Source organism: Cryptotermes secundus, unplaced genomic scaffold (genome assembly GCF_002891405.2).
Source record: "Cryptotermes secundus unplaced genomic scaffold, Csec_1.0 scaffold70, whole genome shotgun sequence".
NCBI lineage: Eukaryota > Metazoa > Arthropoda > Insecta > Blattodea > Kalotermitidae > Cryptotermes > Cryptotermes secundus.
In genome coordinates this window covers 1,696,854-1,724,482 of record NW_019734964.1, presented here as the reverse complement: position 1 = coordinate 1,724,482, position 27,629 = coordinate 1,696,854, and the positions used below count along the sequence as shown (strand labels likewise).

Below are 27,629 nucleotides of genomic sequence, written 5' to 3'. Positions count from 1 at the left end.
GACAAGCGGCTGTCGCTCGGTCTGCATATTTTGCTTGCGGACTACAGACCACGGAGTTTTATTTTTTGTCTTATAAAGAAAGACCCCAGAGACGATCTGGGCGCCGAGTAGAAGAGGAAAAATATCTTGCGTTTTCCGGAAGCGATCCCCGACCGTCCACATCCTACCTATACCTACCTGAGTTAAAATCACAGATTATTTTCTCTTGAACAATTCTAACAGTTTTAGATTTGACGTTTTCACATAAACGGTTATGAGAATTCTATCATGTCGGACACAGTGCCGTGTAATTAGGTGAAAGTGAATCGACGTTTCGAAGGAACATGTCATCTCTACTTGCTGCCTCATCGACCCTGAAGATGGAGGTCATCGGCTGTTAACTTTTACCGAACTACACAGCGTTATATTCCAGAAGACAGAAACCTTCTTAGCCACCGTTGTCAGAACCTCAAATACAATATTAACAAAACTGCTTGTTTGTTACCTGCTTCATGTTGATCTCTCGATGGCTTCCTCCTTGATCCTAATGATGGGGGCGATGTTTCTCCGAAACGTCGGTTGGCTTTCTTATACCAAATCTGATTACATATAGCTAATATACAAGGGGCCGATCACAGTGGCCGTGCGGTGTAGCGCATGAACTGCCTTCGTCCGCTCAAACACTGGGATCGTCGGTTTGAATCCAACTTGAGGTATGGATTATTCTGTTTTTGTGCTGTCCTGTGTGTGCGGCCTTGCGACGGGCTGATCACCCGTCCAAGGAGTCCTAACGACTGCGTGAAAGCTCAAAAACTGAAGAGGGCTCCGAGATCCAACGTAGGGGGCTGTACAGCCATTAATAGATAGATGAATAGACAGAGAAATACAGAAGAAATATATGAAGTCCCATGTAAAGCTAAACCTGGACTCTGGGACGGCGATATCTTCTTCACTTTGACACGTTCATTGCGTCAGATACCTAGGAATCATTGTCCTGGAGGAATGAGAAAGGCCGTGATGAGAAAAACATGAAACTTGGGTGGCTATAAGGCATTTGGGCTATTCTGTTTCTAAATCACGAGATCTCAGCACGTGCGTGTCTGACTTTCGTCTTGGAGATCAGAGTTCAATTCCAAGAAAAGCTATCCAACTCAACGGGGAGACTCAAGATACGCGTAGAGCTGCCTTCCGTCGTTCTTAAGACCCACGTGACATCGGTCACAGCCTCAAAGAAAAGCAATAAATTAAGCGGTCGTGACTTTAGACGTTACCTGCCTAAAATGGGTTTGATAAAACGTCGCAGATGAATGATCTGCCCTCATGAATCATATTCTGCAGATTATCTTCGCATATTGTAAACATCCTGAGGGAGACGGATGAAGATGGGTGGTAAGATTACTTACTGGACACTGCCACCTAAAAGGACGCCTTTTCAAACTGGGACTATCAGATGACCCAACCTGTGAAAGGTGCCTACAAGAAGATGAATCAGCCATACACACATATCCTGTGTGATTGTGAGGCCATAGTATATTTAAGATTTCGTCACCTGGGCCAGTTCTTCACGGAACCAAGTGACCATTATGACGCCCCCATAAATAAAGTCCTACATTTATTCGAAGTGTAGGTTTAATAAAGGGTTAATCCAAAGGGTAAGAACAATATATCACTGAAGGTCGCACTGCCAGGGCCGGATTTTATGACCCATCCCTTACACACATACACATAAAAAGTAAGTAAAAAATAAATGTATCCCTGTAACAGGCCGTGGAGGCCCATAGGGTTGTGAGATGTTGAGGTTAACACATTTTCTAGACAATCGGCTCACAGATGGCGGTGAGGTTGTCAGCCTTACGCGCCGGCAACCCTTTACCCCCACGAACATTCCAAGAACATTCCTGCTACTCATTTCTGTTAGATGCTGAGTCGACCCCAGGGCCATAGTGCGGCTGGAAGGATCAGATAAATACCATCCCATCCTATCTCTCCACGATCCAATTTAACATAAGTCGGGATACATAGTCACAGAAGATACCAGTATAGCAAGAAGATATGGAGAACTCATGAGAAATGGACATGATACACGTCAGAACCCATTACAGCGAACCAACTGAAAGAAATTCGGGATGACTGCCTAGAAGTAATTCCCCCAGTGATATACGTGTATAAACATGTCCACAATAAATCATCATAAAGTGATGGGTGATATAATGAAACACAGTTCATCCGCGGTAGCAGCAGACACTGCAGAAACCCTGCACGTCCGTTTGAGAGGATGAACACTGTCCTGTAAGACACACATTAGCAGCGTCACTTGGTTTCTTAATGTCCGTCAGAAACTTCACAGGTTTTGTAGCACATAACTGAAGGAATTATAAATGATGAATTGCGAAGGACGCTGAAGGACGTTGAAGGACAAACAAGAGGCTGCTTTAAGGCAGTGCCGTACAGTTTTATTCGAGACTAGGAAGAGAAACAACCTCCGTGGCCTGTAGTCCGCAAGCGAACTATACAGACCGAGTGACCGCCGCTTCTCGGCGAAGTTTGTTCCAACTTTTGCGGAAAGAGCGTGTCGCGTGGTCGGCGCAACGAATCCCCACGGCCGTTAATTTCGTCCTTCTAGACCGGAGCCGCTATTTCCTTGAAATTTCTCCTCAATTATCCTCACGAGGCTGAGTGGACCCCGTTCCAGACCAACTACTTCTCAGAAAATATGATAGCGCCGAGAATAGAACCCGGGACCTGTGGATCTGTAGCCAGGAACTCTGACCACTAGACCACAGAGGCAGTCTCAAGGGAGTATGAAACTCCTCGTTAAATATCTGAGAGGAGACTAGATCGTGGGGTACAGAGAGCCAAACCCGAGCTAACATCGTCATATTTGGCATTATATTAAGACACAGATGTGGGACAGAGTGAACACACAATCCAGACACTCAGACATTCAGATGGAGCGTCACCAAATTCTTTCCTGAACATTTTAAATTCCAACTAACGTCAAACTGTAACATCTGGATGTATGGAGAGCTTTCTGAGATATACAAATTTGCGTAATTTACTCAATAACAAAAGTTCTCGATGCAGGTTATTTGCATAAACATTCTTTATTCCCCACCAAACATTTCGAGAGTCAGGATAGCGCGCAATCCGTATTGCAATGGACTACGGACTGAACTGCCTGGGTTCGATTCCTAGTAGAGACAAAGATGTTTCTATCCACCATAGCATCCAAATCGGCTCTGGGAAACACCCAGCCTCCTATTCAATGGTATCGGGGGGTTCTTCCTCCAGCGGTAAAGCGGCCGGGGCTTCAAGCTGCCTACTCACCTCCGACTAGTACATCCACTACCCCGCGTATATTCATGGGATAGTGCTTAATTAGTTAAGCACAAGGACAATCTTACCTTTTACCATTACGCAACAGTGAGCACAAGTTAGCCAGAATATCGCAGCTAAACTGTATTCTGGTGCAGCCGATTTGACTTTTAGCCGGGGTTATTGGTCAACCTTATCAAAATTTCTTTTATGTCATCGGCGAACATTTCTAATACTTGTTACATACGCCATGCGTTATTCTAACGGAGTGAGCTCACAGTGGGGACTTTGTGTTCGACGGTCTACTTAAAATCACAAAGATCGAATCTGAAGAACATGTACATTCCATTGAGACATTTCCTTTTGCTGCTTATATTCGGTTCTACTCTTCGATATAAACGCGGTTTTGTAACGAAGGTTTCCTGAAATCTCAAGCATCGTGTAAAATTGCCTATTACTATTTCCCGCCAGTAGGATATAACAGAACAAGAGCAAAAATCATTTTAAAGGGGTTTCAAAACATTCTACCTACTAGCTTATTATGACGTATATAAGCAAAAGAAGCCTTTTTTTTTTTCTTTCTTTTTCCTTGGCACTACAGCCCCAGTGGGTCTAGGCCTACCCCCATGAATTTCTCCGTTCACTTCGGTTTTTCTAGATCTTACACATTCGGTAGGACTCCTTGGGCGGGTGATCAGCTCGTCGCAAGGCCTCTACCTGTACACAAATACAGAAAAACGCACACATACAAACTAAACATCCATGCCCTGAGTGGGATTCGAGCCCACGATCCTGGTTTCCAAGCGAGCGAAGACAGTACATGACTTAGACCGCTCGGCTACTGTGACCGGCAAAAGAAGCCCTTAGGGTGTTTAAATTTTTAAGATTTTTATAGAGTAGTATGTTTGGTGTTTGGGAGAGGATAGTTTCTTGAGTGAAGGTGGGCAATTATGAATTCATGAGGAGGTGCTATATATGTTACTTTCGTCAGTTCGGATGCCCTCGTCCTTCCTCCCACCCACCCAAACGAACCACAAGTCATGACATGCATACTGATCATTATAATAATGACCGCCGCTGAAGAAGGCGGGTTCGTACCGCTAAGAGGAATTCAGTGCACACCACAACATTTCTAACACGTTGTGGCTGTCGTTCTATTCTTGTGTCCACATATGGAATTCGTCTGTATGTTGGCCTGCTAGAGAAATAGGCGTTATTCTAACAGAAACAATTTTCATTAAATTTAATACTACAAGTTCAAGTGCTTCTCTCCCACAGCGCTTTCACAGAAATGATATGAAAGAACTGGGATTATTTATTGGTGATAAAAGTTTACTGCTGCAAAGCTAATAAGAAATACACAGCGTCTAAAATTACTGTAATTTCTCATAATCATAATCAACTGCAAGGTTCAGGCCTTTTGGCTTGTTCCGTTAGTAGGCGAAATTCCTTCAGTCTTTTTGGTGGCCGACCTCTCTCTCTTCTTCCGTTATGTTAAAAGCTTCGTGAGGAATTCGATTAGTTGGCATTCTTAAAATATATTCTAAATAATTCTGTTTGCATTATTTTACTTTATCTCCTCAAACAACAAACTTCATTGTTTCAGTGCGCAAGCGAACTATACCGACCGAGCGACCGTCGCTTGTCGGTGAAGTTAGTGCCAACTTTTGCGGATAGAGGGTGTCGCGTGGTCAGCGCAACGAATTCCCACGGCCGTTAATTTCGGTTTTCTAGACCGGAGCCGCTATTTCCTTGAAATAGCTCCTCAGTTATTCTCACGAGGCTGAGTGGACCCTGTTCCAGACCCACTACTTCTCAGAAAATCTGGTAGCGCCGGGAAACGAACCAGGACCTCTGACCACTAGACCACAGAGGCGGACGCAACTTTATCTCCTAGATTAAATATATTTATTTTTCGTCTAATATCTAGTCTTATTTTTCTTTATTCTTCTATTGCCTGCCACTGATCTGAGGAACCTCATTTCAGATGATCGGACGTTTCTGTTCTCTTAAGTGTTAACTACATTGAAAATGTTTCAGATGAGAGTAGAAGGTAGAGCTATCCCTAGGCTTGTGGGCCGCGCCATAGCTCAAGCGGTTAGTCGCTGGCTACCCACCATGGCGCCCGAGTTCGATCCCGGGTCTGGTCAAGTGGGATTTCTGATGGACAAAGTGGCGCTTGGGCGGGTTTTCAACGAGTACTTCGGTTTCCCCTGCCAATCTTCATTCCATCAAATTCTCCATCATCATAATCATCCGGGGCAGGCTACAATAGGCCAATCAGTGGCCACAGTGCCGAGTTGACCCAGTTGGACTCTACCCCGATTAAGAGAATTAAAAAGAATTATCCCTAGGCTTAATTAATTAAGCACAATGTCATTAAGACGTATGGCGGAGTTGAGGCATAGCTCGACTATTCTTAAACTCGGCAGTAGGTATATATTAGAGATCAGCTTCATGACTCTGGCCCCTTACACCCAGGGAAACAGCCCTTAATACCCAATGTAGGAGGCTGGATGGCCCCAGAGCTAGTCTGGACGTACGAAGAAGAAAAAAATCCTGCCCCTAATGGGAATGGAACCCCGACCTTCCATCCAGTAGCCTGTCGCTGAACCGACTTTTAAAGTACTAAAGCAGGTTGTAAATACATCATCAATGCGCTAAAATGGTATAAGAAGTGTTAAAGAGTGTTGAGGCTGACGCAAGGAAAAACAAGAGTTTTTATTGTACGTGTGTTACGTGCAGTGTGAACCACTCACTGGCCTGCCCCTACTCCAGCACTCGAATGGAATGTTACGCCCGGCCTTCCACGGTCAACTGATGGTACAGAAATTCCTTCACATCCCGCCTCGGGCCAATATAAGAGTCTCAGTCACAATTAATCACAACGCAAGCTAAACCGTTTCTAAAATACAAATCTGTACAACATAAAAACAGCCCAGAAAGTCAAGCAGTCTCAAGGTGTGATTGTCGCTTGTAACTAACGTCGAAGTAATTAAGGCACAGTAAAATTTTGCGTCATTGCAATCAACCTCCAACCCACTTTATCTCGCTTCTTCCCCAAGAAATACTTTTACAGATGACCTCATCTCATTTTTGACGGATTTATGCTTGAATTTCAAAGATATTTTTCTTATTTCAACCAAGTTTAACTCCCATATACAACAGCGGGAACTTAATAAATTTAAATATTATTTTACTCTTAACTACTTACTCCATAGAGCAGTGGCCGCGCCATAGCCCAAGCGGTTAGTCGCAGGCTTCCAACCATAGCGACCCGGGTTCAAACCCGGGTCTGGTCAAGTGGGATTTGTGGTGGACAAAGTGGCGCTGGGGCAGGATTTCTCCGAGTACTTCGGTTTCCCCTGCCAATCTTCATTCCACCAATTGCTCCACAATCACCCTCACCTATCATCTGGGGCTGGTACAATAGGCCAGAAGTGGCCGCAGTACAAGGGACTTAGTCCCACCCCACTAGTAATAAAAGAAAAACCTTCATAGAGCTGAGTAATTCTTGAGAATCCAGCAGTTGCTAAGTAATGACGAGAGATCGCTGTATAGCGAAAGAAATGGGAATTAGTCTTGCTTATGTTAGCCACGTGCGCTCCTATGTTCACAAAAAAACCTCAGTGATTTTAGTCCGCAAGCAAACTATATCGACTGAGCGACCGCCGCTTGTCAGCGAAGTTTAATGCAGATAGAGGACGTCGCGTGGTCAGCGCAACGAATCCCCATCGCCGTTAATTTCGGTTTTCTAGACCGGAGCCGCTATTTCCTTGAAAAAGTACCTCAATTATCCTCACGAGGCTGAGTAGACCCCGTTCCAGACCCACTACTTCTCAAAATATCTGATAGCGAAGGGAATCGAACCCGGAACCACTGGATCTGTAGGCAGGAACTCTGGCCACTGGACCACAGAGGCGGTAACCTGGATTAAACACAGCTATAAACTACTTCAGACCACTAAGCGATGACATTATATTGAAACGATTTGTTGCATGTTCATTGCAGAACGCTTTGTTATACTGAACTACAAAGGACAACTGAAATATTAATATCTTCCTGGATGCACGTGCAGCATATAAACTTTAATGCAGTACGAACAAGAACACGCCTCACTGTTTTATAACATTACCTGCTCATTATAATAACAACAATTGTTATAACACTCGTGTAGTATAATTTATTGTATAACGAATCAATAATTATCCGTTATTATGTTAATTGAGCTTTCAATTAGACAGAAGGAGAGAGAGAGAGAGCGCTGGGTCACAAATGCATACGAAATTACCTTGGTTTTCCGAATTCGAGCCAAACATTAAATGCCAGATGAGTCAAATCTATAAAAGAGTAAAGTAAAAAGTAAATGTGGAGCTACACCTCCACTCCTCCATATGTTTTCATGGCGTGGTACTTAATTAAACACAGGGACAACTTTGTCTTACCTTTCTACCTTTAGGAAATTTATCTATCAGCTGATAATTATCAGCTTCATTTCCATGTACTTAGTAATTAGCGTGACTCTTTTTTATAGATTTTCCAATCGCACTATGGCCCTGGGGTCGACTCGGCCTCTAACAGAAATGAGTACCAGGAATCTTCCTGGGGGTAAAGGGCGGCCGGCGCCTAGGGATGACAACCTTACCGCAGTCTATGAGCCGATTGTCTAGAAAATGTGGAGACCTCAACATCTCACAACCCTATGGGCCTCCACGGCCTGTTGCAGGAAGAGCTTTACTTACTTACTTACTTATTTACTTACTCATGGAACTGAGCCCTTCTTGAGGAGCCGCCAATTCTGCAGCTACTCAAGAATTTCCCAGCATTTTATGGAACCCGAAGGTTCATTACCGTGTTCACAAGAGCCCTCCACTGGTCCCTATCCTGAGCCAGATTTATCCAATCCATCCCATCCCATCCTATCTCTCTAAGATCCATTCTAATATTGTCCACCCACCTACGCCTTGGTCTTCACAGCGGTCTCTTTCCTTCTGGCTTCCCACCAATATCCTATACGCATTCCTCGTTTCCCCCATTCGTGCTACATACCCTGCCAACCTCATCCTCCATGACGTGATCATTCTAATTATACTTGGAGAAGAGTACAAGTTATGAAGCTCCTCATTATGCAGTTTTCTCCAACCTCCTGTGATTTCATCTCTCTTTGGTCCAAATATTCTCCTCAACAGGGAGAGCTTTACCTTTATTAATATACCAGTTTATCAATTCAGTTTTGTAACTTATAACGCAATGTCGCCTCCACGGCTGCGCGTGAAAGTAAAGAGGTATGAAGTTCCCTTGCATAATCTCGGCATTAGGAAGCTCAATGGACTCCGTAGCACGTGCTGATGCTTGATGTGGCAACGGAAAGGAACTGCGGTCGTTTGGTTCCGTACACAGCCTCTTCAATGACTGGGCTATTCCTGGTTACAGTTACATGTTGGATAGTCTGCAACTGATAAAGCGTAGGAAGGCTAAACTTGTCCCTGTGAATAATTAAGTGCAACGCCATGAAGACATCGGTGGAGGGGAGATACAGCTCCACTATGGTGGGCTTCATGCCCCGGGGAAACAGCCCCCTATATCCACTGGATAGGGGGTTGGGTGGGCCCCAGAGTCGGTCTGGGCAGTATAAAGAAAAGAAAAATCTCTTGTCTCTGGCAGGAATGGAATCCCGGCAGCCCAGCCCGTTGCTACAGACTGGATAGGAAAGAATGTAGGGTACGGTAGTTTTCCGTGTACTTAATTAATTAACCACAACACCAGCAACACATACGGGCGAGTGGAGGCATAGCTTCACCACAGACCCCGGCACCGTATGGAGATGAGTGGTCAGCTTCACGCCCCGACCGCTTTACTCACGGGATGGGAGGCTGGGTGGGCACCAGAGCCAGTTTGGACGCTGTAAAAAAAGAGAAAAATCTCTTGCCCCTGCCCGGAATTGAACCCCGGCCGTCCAGCGTGTAGCCCCTGACTATGCCGATTGGGTAGGATGGTATTCAATTGATAAAGCGTCATTAAATAAAGACAGAGGAAGGAAATGGAGGAATAACGGACTGCAACAATGTTTTAAGAAGAGATCAGTAAAGTTTCGTACTGGAGGCTACCGGGTGCACTAAAAACAAACCGTAACTAATGGAATTTCACGCAGCTTGTGAAGGCCCATCTTGCAGTGCCTCCATTACATAACTTGCCGCATGAGTGAACACGGCTCTCCAGGACCGCCAATAAGTAATTCGCCAACACAAGAAGAAGGCCAGGCCAGAGCGAATCAATTACGTATTTATCAGAATTCAGGAAGGGCAATTTTTCGCCTCTTACTTGAAATCTAATCTATCTGAAAGTAATTCGGCTTAGAATCATCAACATTCGAGCTTGCCTGATCTTCAGGTTATTTAACGAAGCTGTATCAACTGCATGGTGTCGAAAACAGCAAGACTATGAATGGTACGGAAGGGTCTGGCCATGCCATAACTTAGCTCGTTGTCAGATTTCCATAGTGGTGGCCCGGGTTCGATTCCATGTCACATCATGCGAGATTTATGATGGAAAAAGTGGAACTGGAGCACTTTTCTCCGATCACTTCGATTTCCCCTGTCAATTCTCATTCCACCGACTGCTTCACACTCTTCTATTATCCGGGGCTGGGACAGTAGGCCCAATAGTGGCCGGCGTACCAGCTGGACTCAGTCTCATCACATTAAAAAAAATGGGGTTAGAAAGAGCCAATTGCTTTATACTTATAAGCAGTACATGTCTCGGCATGGAGCGACTGAGGAAAGCTACAAACTCCCATTCATGATAGCCTATTTATCCCTCACGCAAAGGAAGCAGCGGGGAGGGATGTGGAGGGGAAGTCTGCAGCCTACCTCCATAACACAGCAAGTCAGGAAATTTTTATTGTATGCTAAACGGTTATTTCAAGGTAACGGTAAAGTTGTCCTTTTGCTCAATCAAGTACGACGCCATTAAGACGTATGGGGGAGGGGAAGTGTGTCTGAATCCATTCCTAACCTCGGTATTATGTGGAGGTGAGTGGTGAGCGTCACGCCGCGGCACCTTTACACCCCGGGGAAAGGGCCCTCGGTATCCATTGGATAGGAGGCTCGGTGGGCCCCAGAACTGGTCTGGACGACCCTACCGACTCGAACTTCAGACCCTCGGTCGTGTAACCCATAGCCAGTCGCTATACTGACTACACTATCTCGGCTCCATATTCATGGCATAGTATATAATTAATTATGCAAAGGGAAAACTTGATTTTTTTTACCGTTACCTGAAACAGGATAGTCAGTGGCCCGGAAGGGATTACAACGGAGGACCTCCCGAATATAAGTCAGAAGAGTTACCGCTCGAGCGAAGTTGCTCGGTCTGCGGGGAAGCGAGTGTCTCGCACAGCCAGGAATCGAACGATTCCTCGGTCATCCGGCTAGTATTGCAGTCTCTTTGGCTGAGAAACACGGCTATGAACGGATATTTAAATAAAACTAATTCTATATCAAGTTTATTAACACCGAAAGTCCTGCATACTCTTCGCCTCCACAACTGTCCGTCGGGAAACGTAAAGTTCCAGAGAAGAAATAGACATTTTAGCGAAGAGAGTACAGAAAATTTACAACTTCGTAACTTTAAGTACTTATCCCTCAGAGCCCTAACATATACCATGCAAACAGCGAGTGTTTTTATTCTAATATACTAACATATTATCCGCTATACGAACTTCGGAGATTCATGGCCAAGAGAAGCCAACGAACCATTCAATTGGAATATTTTCATTAGATCTGTTTAGTAAAACGGTAATAATAACAGTAATAGTAGTAGCAGCAGCAATAGCAGTCGCATTAGTAGTAGTACTGGCAGTAGAGGTTCTACTACCACTGCTACTTACTGCTACCAACACCACCAAAAACAGCAGCAGCAAAAAAAAAAAAAAAGACAAAACAACGAAGATAATCTTCAAAGTACGTGTATTTACAAACATTTTTATTTTAGATACACTCTACTTCAAAAGCATTCGTCTGTTCTTGTTATTCGAACACTACATGTTTCGTCCCAACTGGCTGCTACATTTTGCATTTTAAAGTTGCAAAGTACATATAAAGTATTTTACTATTTTTTAAAATATTGTAACGTGTATAGCTAGGCAACGGCGCGATAAACACCTCGCTTAAGATTATACAATAATAGCACGAATGTTTATAGCTCGTTACTAGGCAACAATCAGCGCGTCAATGGACTGGCGAGATAGTTATCATGTGACTTGTTTTCAAAGTTGCCTGCGCCATGCAACAACAGAGGGCCTGTGTTTTCTGTGCGTGGTCCGTGCCGAGATGATATAAGAGAATACGGAAATGGGAACTGACTTCGGAAAAGGGAAGGCTCCAATCTGAGACAGTAAAATATGGCCGCTAGTACTAAGGGACTACGACCCGAGAAAGACTGCGCTGGCAAGGTCCAGCAGCCTATAGAAAAGACAGATCCGTCCTCTCGTCAGAGAGGGCGCCCCACAAAAACAAAATCGTAACTGTCAAGCAGTAATAAATATCTGGTCATGAGCCCCAGCTGGGGCTCGACACCAAGACAGACAGACTGACTGATAATCAGTCGCAATGTGACTTTGACTTTGGAACTGACTTCAGTTGAGTTCCGAAGTTCCAAGGGAACAGCAGCGTGGCCAGAAGAAGAATTAGAAGACTTAGTGTGTGACGTTACATGTCCTATAGTTATAGTAATCTTGAGAGTGTAAGAACTAATTATAGTTACGAGTAGTGAAGATCCAATAAACCGATTCACCGACCCAAACCCGCGTCTTAGTCACAGAGTGTAAGAACTAATTATAGTTACGAGTAGTGAAGATCCAATAAACCGATTCACCGACCCAAACCCGCGTCTTAGTCACTGAAACACGCGAAAATATCATGCCTTACTTATTTTTTTTGTATCCACGTGTTGTAGGTCTGGTGAATATTTTGTTGGTGTTTTGTTGGTTTTGCTTTGATGCTGTGTATAGTTGTTATCTAAGGGCGGCGCCATAGCTCAAGCGGTTAGTCGCTGGCTTTCCAGCGCGGCGGCCCGGGTTCGATCCCGGGTCTGGTAAAGTGGGATTTGTGGTGGACAAAGTGGCGCTGGGGCAGGTTTTCTCCGAGTACTTCGGTTTCCCTTGCCAATCTTCATTCCACAAATTGCTCCATGATCACCCTCACCTATCATCTGGGGCTGGTACAATAGGCCAGAAGTGGCCACTAGTAATTAAAAAAATAACGGTTATCTAATACACGACGAAGTTGCACGGGGACGGTGAGACGTGAGAGTGCTCTTTAGGAAACACAGTGCAACAGGACGCTGTAGTCTAATATTAAAGGTAGTGAAAGTTTTCAGTTCCCGGACGGAATTATGGCAACTGTATGCATTTCCAGTCCTCGGTTGCATGTAAAAGATTTCTCTTCCCCCACTGACCACTGACATATCACCCAGCGTGAACATACCTTAAAAATTAAAATGAACAAAGAAGAAGAAAACAAAACGAAAGCTACAGGTATATGAAAAGGAAGAAAAGTGTGAGAGGATGTACTCAATTTAAAGGACTGGTATACACATATGAAGCGTAAAGTTTCACTTTAATGTGGTACAGCCCTTGATGATGGTCTTGTAAGACCGAAATATGACGGGGTTTTAGCAACATGTAGTCAACAAAAGGAAATATAATAAACATATTTAGATGGTAATTTTCGTCTTCTTCTCACCCGTATACATTGTTTACAAATGAGTTCTTCGCGATTTTGCGTTTTTTTCTACTTCATTAGCTCTCATGTTCATTACTTACGGAAAAAAATCTTATGAAGGGAAGCAAACACACATGCATTTCTTATTCACAACATTTAAATGCATAATCTAGCTTATTTTATCGTATACAGAAAATCTTTCTGAAATTAATCCCTCTCCATTACTCAAGAAACATTCTTGGCGGCGTAATCCTTAAACCTTGAAGGATTATTTAAATTATCAAAATAAATTATTTAAATATGTAGGGCAACAGTACTTTCTTCAAAAAACAAAAACAAGTTAACACAAATCCTGTCATTTTGTGGACTGTTTTTATTGAAAATATACATATAGTAAAAGAAAATTCTATGTAGTTCATTAAATTTTCACCACCTCAAAAAGCGTTCCAAATAAACGTAACTCTTAATTAACCTTTAATTTTATGCTAAGTACACATTATTTTATGATAAGCCATTTATCAGAAAACCGGAAAAGTTTATTTACACTTCACATAAAGTGTAGTTTCCACTGATAATCAAAATTAAATTCATTCAACTACCTTCAGTGGTGACTCCTAATACCAAATTTCATCCATATCCGTTCAGTAGTTTCGGAGATGAAAACACAGGGAGGTACATGAACGATCTCGTCATATGGCACTAATCGTTTGTACCTAATGCGAAGAACATATAAAAACTTAACTAAAAATAAAACATAGGTTTTCATGTAGGTTGGTGGTTCAAACAAACTTACATTTTATGTTGAAGGTGACCATGGCAACAAGAAATTCAGACACTCGAAAGCTTACCTGCAACAACAAAATAAAAATAACAGTTTATTGCCGTGACTCATATGCATGTATAAGTACAATATAAAATACTACAAGTTACGAAATAAGTATGGTCCATTAAAACTGCAGTTTTCCACTACACACACGCGCGCGCGCACGTACACACATACACGCAAGCGCGTGTCAACACACACCTCCTTTGTACCTTTGTATCTCGGATACTAGTAACAACAGAGCATTAGAATAATTATAGAAGTTGTTTGCTTGAGGAAGGAAAACCCGGAAACCTGTTAATTGTGCTGTTATGCGCATGCATTCTTGTCCAATTCAGTTTCCTTCCCGATCTCTTCGCCCGTAATGAAAGCAATGTCGACAAAAAGAATGACATCATAGCAAGAGTTGTAATGAAAAGTGTTCTGAAGATCTCAGACACAACGACTGTGAGTCCAAGAGCCTACAGATGTTAAAATGTAAGTAACCACAATAAACTGTTTTTTTTCGAGTACTTCGTTTTCCCCTGCCAATCTTCATTCCACCAAATTCTCCATCACCATAATCACCCGGGGCAGGCTACAATAGATCCAATCAGTGGCCCCCGTGCCGAGTGGACCCAGTTGGACTCCACCCCCCACTAAGCGAATTTAAAAAACACAAAAAATACAAAAAAAAATTTCCTCAAATTGCACCGAAGACTCTTAAGCAAGGGCATGACAGCAACATATAAAGAATTATCTCTGAGAAACCACTTCAACAAGAATAATGTTGAAGAGAAAGAAAGGGGCGAGGAAAGAAGAACATACGTCAGAAGGATGCTAACCCGATAAAACATCTCTACACACAGTAAATTCTGAGTTAAAAAGTACAACATTTATATTATGTGTAATGGTTTTTAGCCTACTTTCCTAAATTGGGCTTATGCTATATCCATGCTGTCTTAATAGTATGCATCCTGTTGTGTGCCATAAACAAGGTACATAGAACATATACAAAGGTATGCAGTCCACATAACAATATTCTGTATTTAAACAAAGTAGACACTACCGTATCAACATCTGTTTTATAGACGCTACATGTTTCGACCTATATACTGGGTCATCATCAGGCATACAATGATACCAGGCTCAGTTGTTGAATTATATCTAACAATTTGCAACTAATTCTTCAATAAGCATCCTTACTGTTCATTCGAGTGTTCGTAAATTAATAAATTGAGTTTTTCAGTTAAAATTTTAAATACTCAGATAATAAAATTAAAAAAGACTAGAGACTACAGATAAAAACATAAACATTACAATTGAACTACAATGGAAATGAAGTCTTTAAAGGATTCTGACGATGGTGTATACTGTGCTTCTTTTGGCTTGTTTTGGACTTCGTCCATCGTCTGGTATGTAAAAGACGAAAGACCGCAACTTTTCGGAGACTGGATCTGTCTCCGTCCTCAGGTGGGTAGGGCAGGATAAACCTACTCAGTTGGGCCCGTTACAAAGAACTAGTCTCAATCACTCAATCTTGTATCTTTTACATACCAGACGATGGATGAAGTCCAAAACAAGCCAAAAGAAGTACTGGAAATGAAGTGTTTTGCGATAAATCTCTTTAGGTTTGTGGCCGCTACGTGTTGGCATGATGGCGTGGGGCGCATGCGTATCGGGGTCCTGTCGCATAAGTCAGGTCGTGTGGTCTTGACCTTACTATCGTCTCGTGGAGCTTATGCTCGTTATTCTGTATATCACCCAACAGGTTTTTATTTGGAGTGATGTATATTAGATTTTCTTACTATGATATGTGTACGGGCTGCTCCCTGTGTTGATGCTGTCGCTATGTTGTAGCGGTTTGTTATATATAATACAGAATATTGTTGTGTAGACCTCATACCTTTGTATACAGTTTATGTACTTTGTTTATGGCCATGCTGTCTATGCATTCCTCCTTACCAAATTTTGAATGCCTGAGCCAATTTTTATGAAATTTGCTACGTATATAACAGCACCTGAGCCCATCTCAACGGTGTACTTTATACATCCCTCCCATCAGTTTGTACGAATATGTGTATCCCTCCATTCGTTGCTAAGCAACGGCTCGGTAAACATGTTCTCGCTGCAACAAATACACGCAACAATAGAAGAACTGTTGGACGCGTGTATGTGGGTCTATCCCTTTATCGCTGCTAGGCTAAGAACTCGGTAAAGACGTTCCCGCGACAACGAAGTTTTTGGAGTCGTCGTTTTCTCTGCGATCTATGCCGTATCAAAGGAAAGTAGATTAGTTCTTCCCAGAACTACTTGACTATTTCTGAAATACTCAAAGCAATTTTATTTATATAATTAAAAATGCGGGGACACGCCGTAGCGTAGTTGGTTGAGGCACTATGCTACATGCCTGAAGGTCGCGGGTTCGAGTCTCGAATAGGTGGATTTATACATTTATTTAATCCTTCCAGCTGCGTTATGGTCCTGGGGTCGACTCAGTCTCTAACAGAAATGAGTACCAGAAATCTTCCTGGTGGTAAAGAGCGGCCGGCGCGTAAGGCTGACAACATTACCGCCATCAGTGAGCCCATTGCCTAGAAAATATGGCAGCCTCGACGTCTCACAACCCTATGGGCCTTCACGGCTTGTTACAGCGATAGCTTTACTTTTATCTAAATTAAAACATGCACACAATCCTTAGCTTTTGCTGCGAAGAGATAAAATATCAGATTTCCTGTCCAGCTGTTTTACTCCTTTTTGAAAAGTTAAGTTTAGAAACTTGATCACAGGTTTCAGTTGTAGGTTAGACTATTCTAGGATTCAGAGAAACCGTTAGTTGTCAAACAGAAAGGATTACCATGTGGTGGAGAGGCTAATCACAGTGACAGCAGTTTTATATTAACGTACCACGTGACTTAATTCGTGATTTTCACAACATTCTTCACTTTTCGCGAAAATGAAGTGTTTCATGCCGTTATTTAATTTCAGTGGTCCCACTGTGCCGTTACAAATAAATGACGAGAAACTCGCATGCCATGCTTCACCGAAACCAGAGACTTTGTTTCTAAATTGTTTACTCCAAGCAATAACCGCCTCTGTGGTCTAGTGGTCAGCTCTCCTGGCTACAGTTCCAGAGGTCTACCAGATTTTTTTCTGAGAAGTAGTGGGTCTCGAACGGGGTCCACTCAGCTTCGTGATGATAATTGAGGAGCTATTTCAAGGATATAGCGGCTCCGGTATAGAAAACCGAAATTAACAGCCGTGGAGATTCGTTGCGCTGACCACGCGACACCCTCTATCCGCTAAATTTGGTACTAACTTCGCCGACAAGCGGCGGTCGCTCGGTCAGTATAGTTAGCTTGCGGACTAAAATCACGGAGTTTGTTTGTTTGTTTGTTACTTCAAGCAATATGTTACAAGAGCTCATTACTGATGCGTCTGTTATCCGAATTATGATCGGCAGAGTTCGAGTGGATGACGTGGCAGGGTCGCATCCTTTGCACGACAAACAGTCCCTCATTCACCGGCAGGACTCGATCCTAGTACAGCTAAAAGGTTTAACGGAGCAGAAGAATAGAAAGAGAAGAATAAAATGTGGTAATACAACTCTGCAAGTTGCACTGGGTTAGTAGCACATCTCGACACAGTTCTCCATTCTATCGCACTTGCTTTCTTGCATGAGAACACCTTGCGGCCTGGTAACTAATCAAAAGCAGATAAAACACGTTTCACTACAGCATACCTGTCCTCTGCGCCAGGAGCCTGGAAGATTCGTTAAAATAAAAACTATATTCGCTGTCACAGCTAACGGGGAAATTCATCAATATTTTCCATTAAATTAATGTTTTCCACATGAATAGTAATGACAGGAAGTCATGAAGAGATCATTTAGGAGACCCAGATGTAGATGGGAGGATAATATTAAATCGGATCTTACAGATTAAGTAGTGAATTGATAGTCTGTATTGTATTGTAGATGGCAGGCTTTAGCGGACACTGTAACTAATTTCCGGATTTTATAAAAGGCAAGAAACTTCCTGCCCAGCTGAATAATTAACCATTTTAAGCCCAGTGGTTACTATATATACTACCTGCTTAAACATACTAAAACCCCGCATTCTGCCCGCAAAGTATATCTCTGTTTTTCGTGTGGTTCTTACAATAAACAGCGTCCCCCCCCCCCAAAAAAATAGCATTAATCTGTCGAACTTTGTAATGACGTCAATGTGTTTCCTGTGAAGCACGAACTGAATTTTTATATAATATAGAAGATATTCAGTCTTTAAATGGTTAATTATATACTTCTGTATAGAGATCCTATATTATGGAATTACCTAATATCATTTTTTATTATTCTTAGTGGGGTGAGACTGAGTCTACTCGGTACTGCAGCCACTACTGGCCTATTGTACCAGCCCCTGATGATAGGTGATGGTGATTGTGGAGCAATTGGTAGAACGAGGATTGGCAGGGGAAACCGAAATATTCGAGAAGCCTACCCCAGTGCCATTTTGTTCACCACAAATCCAATATGACCTGACCCGGGCGACTAACGTACTAAGGAAGAATATTTACATCTGTACAGACGCTACGGTTCAGCGGTTGGCACTTATGATTCCTATTTGGGAGGACGCAGCTTTGGTTCTGGGCTCTGAGGCCGGCTTTATTGCCCGATGTTGTTTGCGTTTCTTGATCACTGCGGGCATGTACAGAGACGGTATCTTAAAGTGGGCCATAACAGCTCCTTTCCACATCAATAAAATTTATTGTTTAAAATCATTAACTTATTGACGAAATGCAATTTATGGAGAAATCTCCCCCCGCTTCCAAAAGTTCCTCTATCGTTGCGTGTGTATCCGTTACAGCGGGTATGTGATTTCATCGTAGTAAAAACGTGTTTACAGAGCCGTTGCGTAGCAACAGTTCTCTCTTTCGGTTCCAAAATTCTGGCTTTGGGCAAACATGTCACAACAGTATTCGGTTTGCCGTTCAAACAAACGGTAAGTGTAATACTCTAAGGGTTAATAGGGCGTATATGAAGTACTGAGACTCTCCTATGTGTTGGTATGTTTCTAACTGAACAAGCATAATACAAAGTTACAAACCAGGAAACAGACATATGAATCCTGACTCAACAAAATTAAATTAAGCTTATATAAATAAAACAAATGGCATGTACTGTCTTCGCTCGCTTGGAAACCGGGATCGTGGGTTCGAATCCCACTCACGGCATTGATGTTTAGTTTGTGTGTGTGCGTTTTTCTGTGTTTGTCTACAGGTAGAGGCCTTGCGACGAGCTGATCACCCGCCCAAGGAGTCTTACCGAATGTGTAAGATCTAGAAAAACCGACGTGAAAACGGAGAAGTTCATAGAGGCAGGCCTAGGCCCACTGGGGCTGTAGTGCCAAGGAAAAAAAAAACTGCTTCACATTCATTAATCATCTTATCGGCGCAATACGGTCTCGATGCTGACAGCATCGCTAAATAACAAACTTAATGAGAAGGAAACAAGAAAGGAAATAGAGACAGACGTATAGAAATTAAAATATAAAAAGAGAGAAAAGAGATAGTGCAGAAAGTTAAGAAAGAAGGCAAGAAATAAATAAAAGAAAGAAGCCAAGAAAAAGAGAGGAAACAAAGATGAAAGAGGGGCTACTCGTTACGGAATTAGTGGCAACAAGGCCATAGTGTTCCTGCATCACGAACTAAAACCACCAAGAAGCAAAACGTACCCAGCGCGTGTCAATCCTCATCCACAACAGGAGGGTTATAGGTCACGTGCTTTAGAAACCACTTCTTTTCTAATTTAAATAACCTCTGTTTCAACGACCTTACTCTGATCTGTCCGTGTTTCTTAAAAATATGAAACACGCCTTAAAGAGTCACCAAAATAAATGAAATGAAAGCTATATGATGGGTAATAAAATTCCACAATAAGAAATAAAATAAACGTTACTGGCGCACTCATAAAAAATCTTCTACAGATCAGCACACTAATAACATCCATTCCGCAAGCATGAATATGTTAAACCGGTTTATTGGCATCCAAACTAGTTCTACTTGATAAGTAGGGAGTTACAATGCATCAAGCTTACGATCGGCAGGTTTATTTAAAATGCTGTGTGTAGGTAGACAGACGCTGTAGTAGACCTGTTACGTCACCTCAAGATGAGTTGTCATTATCTCCTATGCAGACTGAGCTACACGTAGATTAACAATCTGCAATTAACGCATGAAAGATCAAGGATCTCTGCAAAGAAAATGCTATGTGGCATGTGTGTGTGTAGATGGAAGAACCTGCATATGCCACTCAAAAATATAAATGTAGGATCAAAATATCGAAGACTTGTAATGACTGTAAATAAAAGTTGATTCTAAATTATTGTCGGGATTACCGTGGGATTTAAAAGGAAACCCAAACAATAATTTTTAATCAGACTTTGGAGATATGTTACGGCCTAACTGTCAATCTTCAGGTGTACAGGATGTTATGTTTAAGGATTATGTTGCTCACTGTAATGCTGAAATGTAACATAATGAAATTTAAATCACCCTGTATTACACGCTGAACACCCCTGATATAAATCAGAATGTTTTCAGTTACTGTTCCACTAAATGTTCGTGACTCGTGGTGAAGAAAGTGGATAGTGTACGTATAATGACGAAGTAACTTCTGTGTCGCCAATTAGCATGTTTAGTCTACGCAAACTCAGAGCAGAACCGGATTAAATTTAGTACTGGAAGTCTACACTAAGAAAACCAAGTATCCAACAGTTCTTCTATTTTTGCGCGCGTATTCGTTGCCGCAGTAACGTTTTTACCGAGCCGTTGCGTAACAACGAAAGGCGGGACACTTTACCGTACATTTGCCTAGCACTGATAGGAGACACAAATACAAACACACAGACCGACGGGAAGGATTATGAAGAACGCCGTTGAGATGGGCTCAGTTGCCATGACATATATGCACCGAGTTTCATTAGATTGATTCAGGCATTCAAAAGTTAATAGCCGGGGATTCACAGACACAGATACACAAATGCACAGACAGCATAGAATCGCATAAGCCTGTTTTAGGAAAGTAACCTAAAAATTAAATTCTGAGACACTGAATAACATCCTCGTTAAACTTCCATTTCAGCAAGATAAGAAGAAGCGTGTTATTTTCATAATTTTAAAATCTCGTATGGTCCATAAGACGAGCTAGATATCTGATATGCTTTTTGTCAAATTTTTTCTTCCTTGGCACTACAGCCCCAGTGGGCCTAGGCCTACCTACATGAACTTCTCCGTTCACTTCGGTTTTTCTAGATCTTACATATACGGTAGGACTCCCTGGGCGGGTGATCAGCTCGTCGCAAGGCCTCTACCTGTATACAAACACAGAAAAACGCACACACACAAACTAAACATCCATGCCCTGAGTGGGATTCGAACCCACGATCCCGGTTTCCAAGCGAGCGAAGACAGTACATGCCTTAGACCACTGGGATACCGTGACCGGCTTCTTTGTCAATTATCTGCCTACAATTAAATAGAGAAAGAGCAAGGATCTTCAGAATGAAAAACAAGAGAGACACAACAGCCGTGTGTTGAAGCAAGGCCCCTTTCAAAAACATGCGGTAATTAGACAGGGCGTGTTTTGTTCTTTAATTTTAATTAAAGTTCAATTTTCTGAATGGCGGGAGAGATGTGTAGGTCTGGACTCATATTGGCTTCATTCTTTGTACTTCTCTTTGAATTACGTAAGAATTAAGTAAGTTTAAAACACTTTAGGCTGCCATTACGTTTCGTGTTTATGTCTTCAGTAAAGCAGTAGAGGGGTATGCTGATTTCACTGGTGTGGACTGGATTAAGAAAGATTAAAGAATTTTTTTTTTTTCTGTGGCGCTACAGCCCCAATTTGGGCCTAGGCCTACCTCCATGAACTCTCCGTTTCACTTCGGTTTACTAGAGCTTACACATTCGGTAGGACTCCTTGGGCGAGTGATCAGCTCGTCGCAAGGCCTCTACATGTAGACAAACACAGAAAAACGCACACAAACTTCCATGCCCTGAGTGGGATTCGAACCCACGATCCCGGCTTCCGAGCGAGCGAAGACAGTGCATGCCTTAGACCGCTCGGCTACCGTGACCGGCTAAAGAATTATACACACCCGAAATAAGTAGATGGCTGTACTCATAAAGTGTAATTTAGGCACAATCGGAGAAAGACAACTTACTTAATCCGTTCTTTTTATACCTTTATGGTGTCGAGATTGCTTTTTCATTTTGATCATTTTACAGACGGTTGGACACCTTGGGCGAGTGATCAGCCCGTCGCAAGGCCTCTACTTAAATACAGGACAACACAAACACATACCAGACATTCATGCCCTATGTGGCATTCGAACCCACGATCCCAGCTTCCGAGCGGGTGAAGACAGTGCATGCCTTGCACCACTCGGCTACCGTGACCGGCAGAAAGGCAAAATATATATTTCGAAACTCATGATCATAGAAGCGGGTAGAATCAAATTCGTTTCCTGCAACTTCTTCACCTTTTCTTGTTAAAAGTTACGATATGAAGACGCATAGTGAACAGATGCATAGCTCCACCATTCCTGACCTCGATATTAGTTGGAGCTGAGTAGTCAGCCTCACGCCCCGGCCGCTTTACCCCCAGGAAAATAGCTCCAATACCCAGTCGACAGTAGGCCAGGCGGCCTCCAGAGTTGGACTAGACGGCATGGAGCAGAGAAAAATCCCTTGTCTCTGCCAGAAACCGAACCCCGGCCATCCAGCCCGTAGTCTTTCAACAAACCGGCTCTTAACATGCATACATATATACATATACACGCATATGTGCGACACTAAGCGTCGTGAGACAGTAAAATATGGTCATGAGTCCAGCAGGACTCGGAACCATGACTGACTGTGCTGATGATGGCCATCCGCAATTTACCACGCCAGATTTCCCGAAAGAAGAAGCCGACTTAACGTTAACGAATCACGTAATCAATTCGTATTTTAATTATTAAGTAAAGAGGCAGTTATCAGCTCGAACAAAACGATGACATTAAATTAGTATAATATATACTCCTAAGTTGCCTGTCACGGTAGCCGAGAGGTCTAAGGCATGCACTGCCTTCGCTTCTTCGGAAGCCGGGATCGCGGGTTCGAATCCCACACAAGGCATGGATATTTGGTGTGTGTGTTTATTCTGTGTTTGTGTTGTCATGTATTTAGGTAGAGGTTGACGAGGTGATCACCCGCCCAAGGAGTCCTACAGTCTGTAAAAATGCTCAATGAAACTGAGAAATCAGCCCTACGCTCCAAAGTGAAAGCGAGAGGAACAAGAGTTCACTTCCACACACGCCTTCAGGGCGTACTGCTTAATTAGTTAAGCGCGGGGACGATTTTATCTTTTTTTATGTATAAGTCACCAGTTCTAAAGGAAAGCCAACAGTCTTGAAGCAGTGACAAATGTTTCTATATGAAAACGTGGTTGTTGCGACGGAATGCGAGGTCAGAAAAACATAAACAAGGCAACGAACTACTGGGGACTCACAAGCAGGCCTTCTTAAATAAAGAAATCTTAAGAAACAGTGCCTTAGCTACATCGCTCCAGTTATGAGTATTTAAGGGTACGTTCAGTAGCGAGTGGAATAGATGATGATGATGATGATGATGATCTGGGGAAGGATTTGAAAGGTAGCGGCCGTCAGTTCACTGCGGTATTATCCCGACAGTCGCCTGGAGGGACTACGGAAAACTAAGTACAAATCAGAACAGGCGATATCTCGGCCGAAGCCGGAAACAATCACTTCCCAGTACAAGTCCAGAGCGGTACCGCAGCGCCAACCTGCACGTTACGTAATTTTCGAGCTGCAAACTTCGTTATTGTTCATGTTTAATTACTTAGTTGCGTTTTATTTAACTAGATCAGTCTGTATAGCGACTGGATACGGGCTGGCCTACCGAGGGGTAGGAGTTCGAGTCCCGTTAGGAGTAGGATTTTATCCTCTACATGTCGTCGAGACTGGTTCTGGGGCCCACCGAACCTCATAGCCAATTGGCACCGAGGCTTCATTCCCCAGAGGTAAAGAGGCCGGTGCTTCCAACAAATGCCGACGTCAAGAATACGTGGATCTATACGTCCACTCCCCCATACGTCTTCATGGCGTAGCCCTTAAGCATATGGACGTCAGACTAGAGAGCGTCGAGTGATTAAATGATAGTGAATAATCTTGGCCGGTATTTGCCTCGAGGTACTAACGAAAACCATTAAGAATCTGAGCGTAACCGGCGTTCCTATTGAGATTCAAACCGCTGGATCTCTTCGGTAGATCGATTTCTGACTAGGTCTCTCTTTGAACCGGGCAAGCTATGTAGACTGGCAGTGAGTGGGCATGAGGACCGGCAACGGTGGTAAGGACTGTGGCATAATTTCTTGTTACCATCCCAGCCCTGATTACAAGGACACTCAGTCTACATGTAGGACAAAGTAGGAATTTTGGACGTTCGAAATTATGTATATATATATATATATATATAAGTAAAGGCAAAGCTACCCCTGTAACAGGCCGTGGAGGCCCATAGAGATGTGAGACGTCGAGGCTCCAACATTTTCTAGACAATCGGCTCACAGATGGCGGTAAGGTTGTCAGCCTTACGCGCCGGCCACCCTTTACCCCAAAGAATATTCCTGGCACTCATTTCTGTTAGAGGCTGAGTTGACCCCAGGGCCATAGTGCGGCTGGAAGGATTAGGTCAATTGAAAAATCCAATGACCTCATCGGGATTCGATTCCATGACCTTCCGGCTTGTAGCATAGTGCCTCAACCAACTACACTACCGCATGTCCCGTATATATATATATATCATTGGCAAAACTGTTCTCTTGAGATACAGCCTCCTTAGAAGATTCTGCCAGATTTGTCATGAATTACATTATAAGGTTTTCACTTCTTTCGATTTCGCAACAGTAGTTATTTTACAGAGCAAGGTCTTCAGCCCTGCGTCCAACCTCCATCCTGGAGGACCATGTCTATATATTCATGTTCCCTTGTGACAGCGTGGCCCAGTTATATCCCCAGGCACTGGGTTCCATTCTTGTCGCCTTCTGCGACTCACAGGGCATTACGATGGATGAATTCTAACCCGCCTCCACACGAGGCATATACATATATATAACTAATTTCAGAATTTGCCTCATATAAAGCACTATTTCCAGTACCAAGAGGATTAAACTAATGAAGCGTGCATAACGTTTTATACAGTTCTCGTATTAACCAAGTTGCATTCGTTACATGGCAGAAAACGGCCAGTCGTGCAGTAGCGTGACGCTAGAGCACCCATCAGACTGCTGGAAAACCGACAGAGAATTGATCACCATGTGACCGAGTGTTTTACTCATACATGTATGTTGTTGCATCCTGTTGTGTAAATCTCTATACATAGCATTTATGACATTATTGTGAACATCAGGTGGAGCTTGCTGTCTGGAACGACAGAGTTTGTTCGGGACAGCACATTCATATAAAAGTATTCAACATCTACAACTTCAGCAAAATAACTACACAGTTAACCAACGGATAAAAATCCAGCTCGTTATCTATCTATCTATACAATTATATAATTATGTATTTTTCAATGTAAATATTAACTAATTTATTGTTAATAAAACTATTATCGAAAAAAAACTATCTATCTTTCTATGGCTCTACAGCACTTGTGGATTGGTAGGACTCTTTGGACGGAGGATCAGCCCGTAAAAAGGCCGCTACGTACGACAAAGAACAGCACAAACACAGAATAAACGCACACAGACAGCCATGCTTCAAATGGGATTCGAACCCACGATCCCAGCGTTCGAACGGGCGAAGACGGTTCATGCCTTAGACCGTGCGGCCACTGCGATCGTCCCAACAAATTATAGTATATAGTACATATAATATATAACATACCGGTAGATCCACTCGGTTTACTCTACATGAAAATTTACGCTATGTAAGTGATATAATAATTGTAACGAAAAACCGGACCTGAAGAAGGGACATGTCGAAACATTCTGCAGCTACTCAAGAACTTCCAAGCATTTTATGGAACCAGAAGTTTCATTACAGTGTTCACAAGAGCCCTCCATTGGTTACTATCTTGAGCCAGATCAATCCAATCCATACCATGCCATCCTATCTCTCTAAGATCCATTTTAATATTGTCCACCCACCTACTCCTTGATTTTCCCAGTGGTTTATTTCCTTCTGGTATTTCCCACCAATATTCTATACGCATTCAACATCTCCACCATTCGTGCTACATACCCTTCCCACCTCATCCTCCTTGACCTGATCATTCTAATTATTTAAGAAAAACATACGTACATGTATAAAAGTGGATCTTAAAGAAATCAGGTGTTAAGTGCGACGGAGGTTCAGCCAGCTTAAAACACTGCCCACTGCAGGACATTTTGTGAATACGGCATGAACATTCTGATTATACAGAAGAAAGGAATTTCTTGGTTTAGTGCTTCACAATAAAATTTTCAAGGCAGGCGCTTCTTATTCGCAGTCAATTAAATTACTTCACGGCTGACAGAAAAACAGAAACAAACATGAAACTCGCGAAAGTCCAAGATGAACAAGTGCAACAGACAGGGGAAACAGAGCAAGTCTCAGACCATCCCTTTCGCCCCGCTCGCTCCATGATAAGCAAAGGAAACGTTAACACATCTTCAGGATCTTCAGCGCCGTGGCTTGTCCCGAAACGCCCTAGACGATATTTCACACCCCCACAAGAAGCACAAAACTAAAGAGTTGATCCCAGAAACACTTTCCAAACACGTCTTATTTAATTATAGCCAATGGTCATATCACGTTGAAAACACCGGTTCTCGTCCGATCACCGAAGTTAAGCAATATTGGGCGTGGTTAGTACCTGGGTGGGTGACCGCTTGGGAACACAACGTGCTGTTGGTACTTCATTTTTAGGCCGCGCCATAGCTCAAGCTGTTAGTCGCTGGCTTCCCGAAGGCCCGGGTTCGATCCCGGGTGTGGTCAAATGAGACTTGTGGTGGACAAAGTGGCGCTGGGGCAGGTTTTCTCCGAGTACTTCGGTTTCCCCTGCCAATCTTCATTCCACCAATTGCTCCACAATCACCCTCACGTATCATCTGGGGCTCGTACAATAGGCCAGAAGTGGCCGCAGTACAAGGAACTTAGTCCCACCCCACTAGCATTAGAAAAGCGACAGGGTATGAATTGAAGCGAATTCCAGACATGAGGTACTTTAGGAATAAACCCACTGCGCATCCTAAAACATGAGCAGAGTTGCACGTTCCTCAGTGGGGAGAAAGACAGAGTGAAAGATATTAAGCCTGTTTCTACACTACTAAAGAACTGAATGTGTAAAAAACAAACTCCGTGGCCTATAGTCCGCAAGCTAACACTACCGACCGAGCGACCGCCGTTTGCCGGCGAAGTTAGTACTTTTGCGGATAGTGTGTGTCACGTGGTCAGCGCAACGGATCCCCACGGCGGTTAATTCCGGTTTTAAGGTAATTTGTACAAACATAAAACACCAACACACACAAAAATTAATTATGTCTGGAAAATCCGACACGAAATTTACGGCATCAGGGCAAGATCTGAGAGTGTCACGTCCTTGTGGCGGTTGCAATAGACGTCATTATCCAGGTTTGATAGCTCGATCATGAAAGACGGTAAAGATAAAAAAAAAATTTAACGACTGTCAGGGTGTCATAAAAAGCGGGCTTTACTATACATGGCAACGCGGTCGCAGAATATTTGTGCAACACTGACTTGGAGAAA

At 43.0% G+C, this 27,629-nt stretch overlaps 1 protein-coding gene and 1 non-coding gene across 7 annotated transcripts in view; one reads left to right on the top strand and one right to left on the bottom strand.

Moving 5' to 3' along the window:
* The window catches only part of LOC111868990 (rap1 GTPase-activating protein 1), a 639,633-nt gene that overhangs the window by 329,577 nt on the left and 282,427 nt on the right, over positions 1-27,629 (bottom strand). The window contains exon 1 of one of the 6 annotated variants that reach the window (XM_033753271.1): positions 13,810-13,826. The exons of the other annotated variants lie outside the window; for them this stretch is intronic. Coding sequence (XP_033609162.1) covers positions 13,810-13,811 — 2 coding nt within the window. The 5' untranslated portion in view covers positions 13,812-13,826. Of the gene's footprint in view, positions 1-13,809; positions 13,827-27,629 lie in introns of those variants that run through there. 6 annotated transcript variants of the gene reach the window in all.
* LOC111869055 lies at positions 26,659-26,777 on the top strand. Its single transcript, XR_002843604.1, has one exon. It is a non-coding gene; the product is annotated as a 5S ribosomal RNA (ribosomal RNA).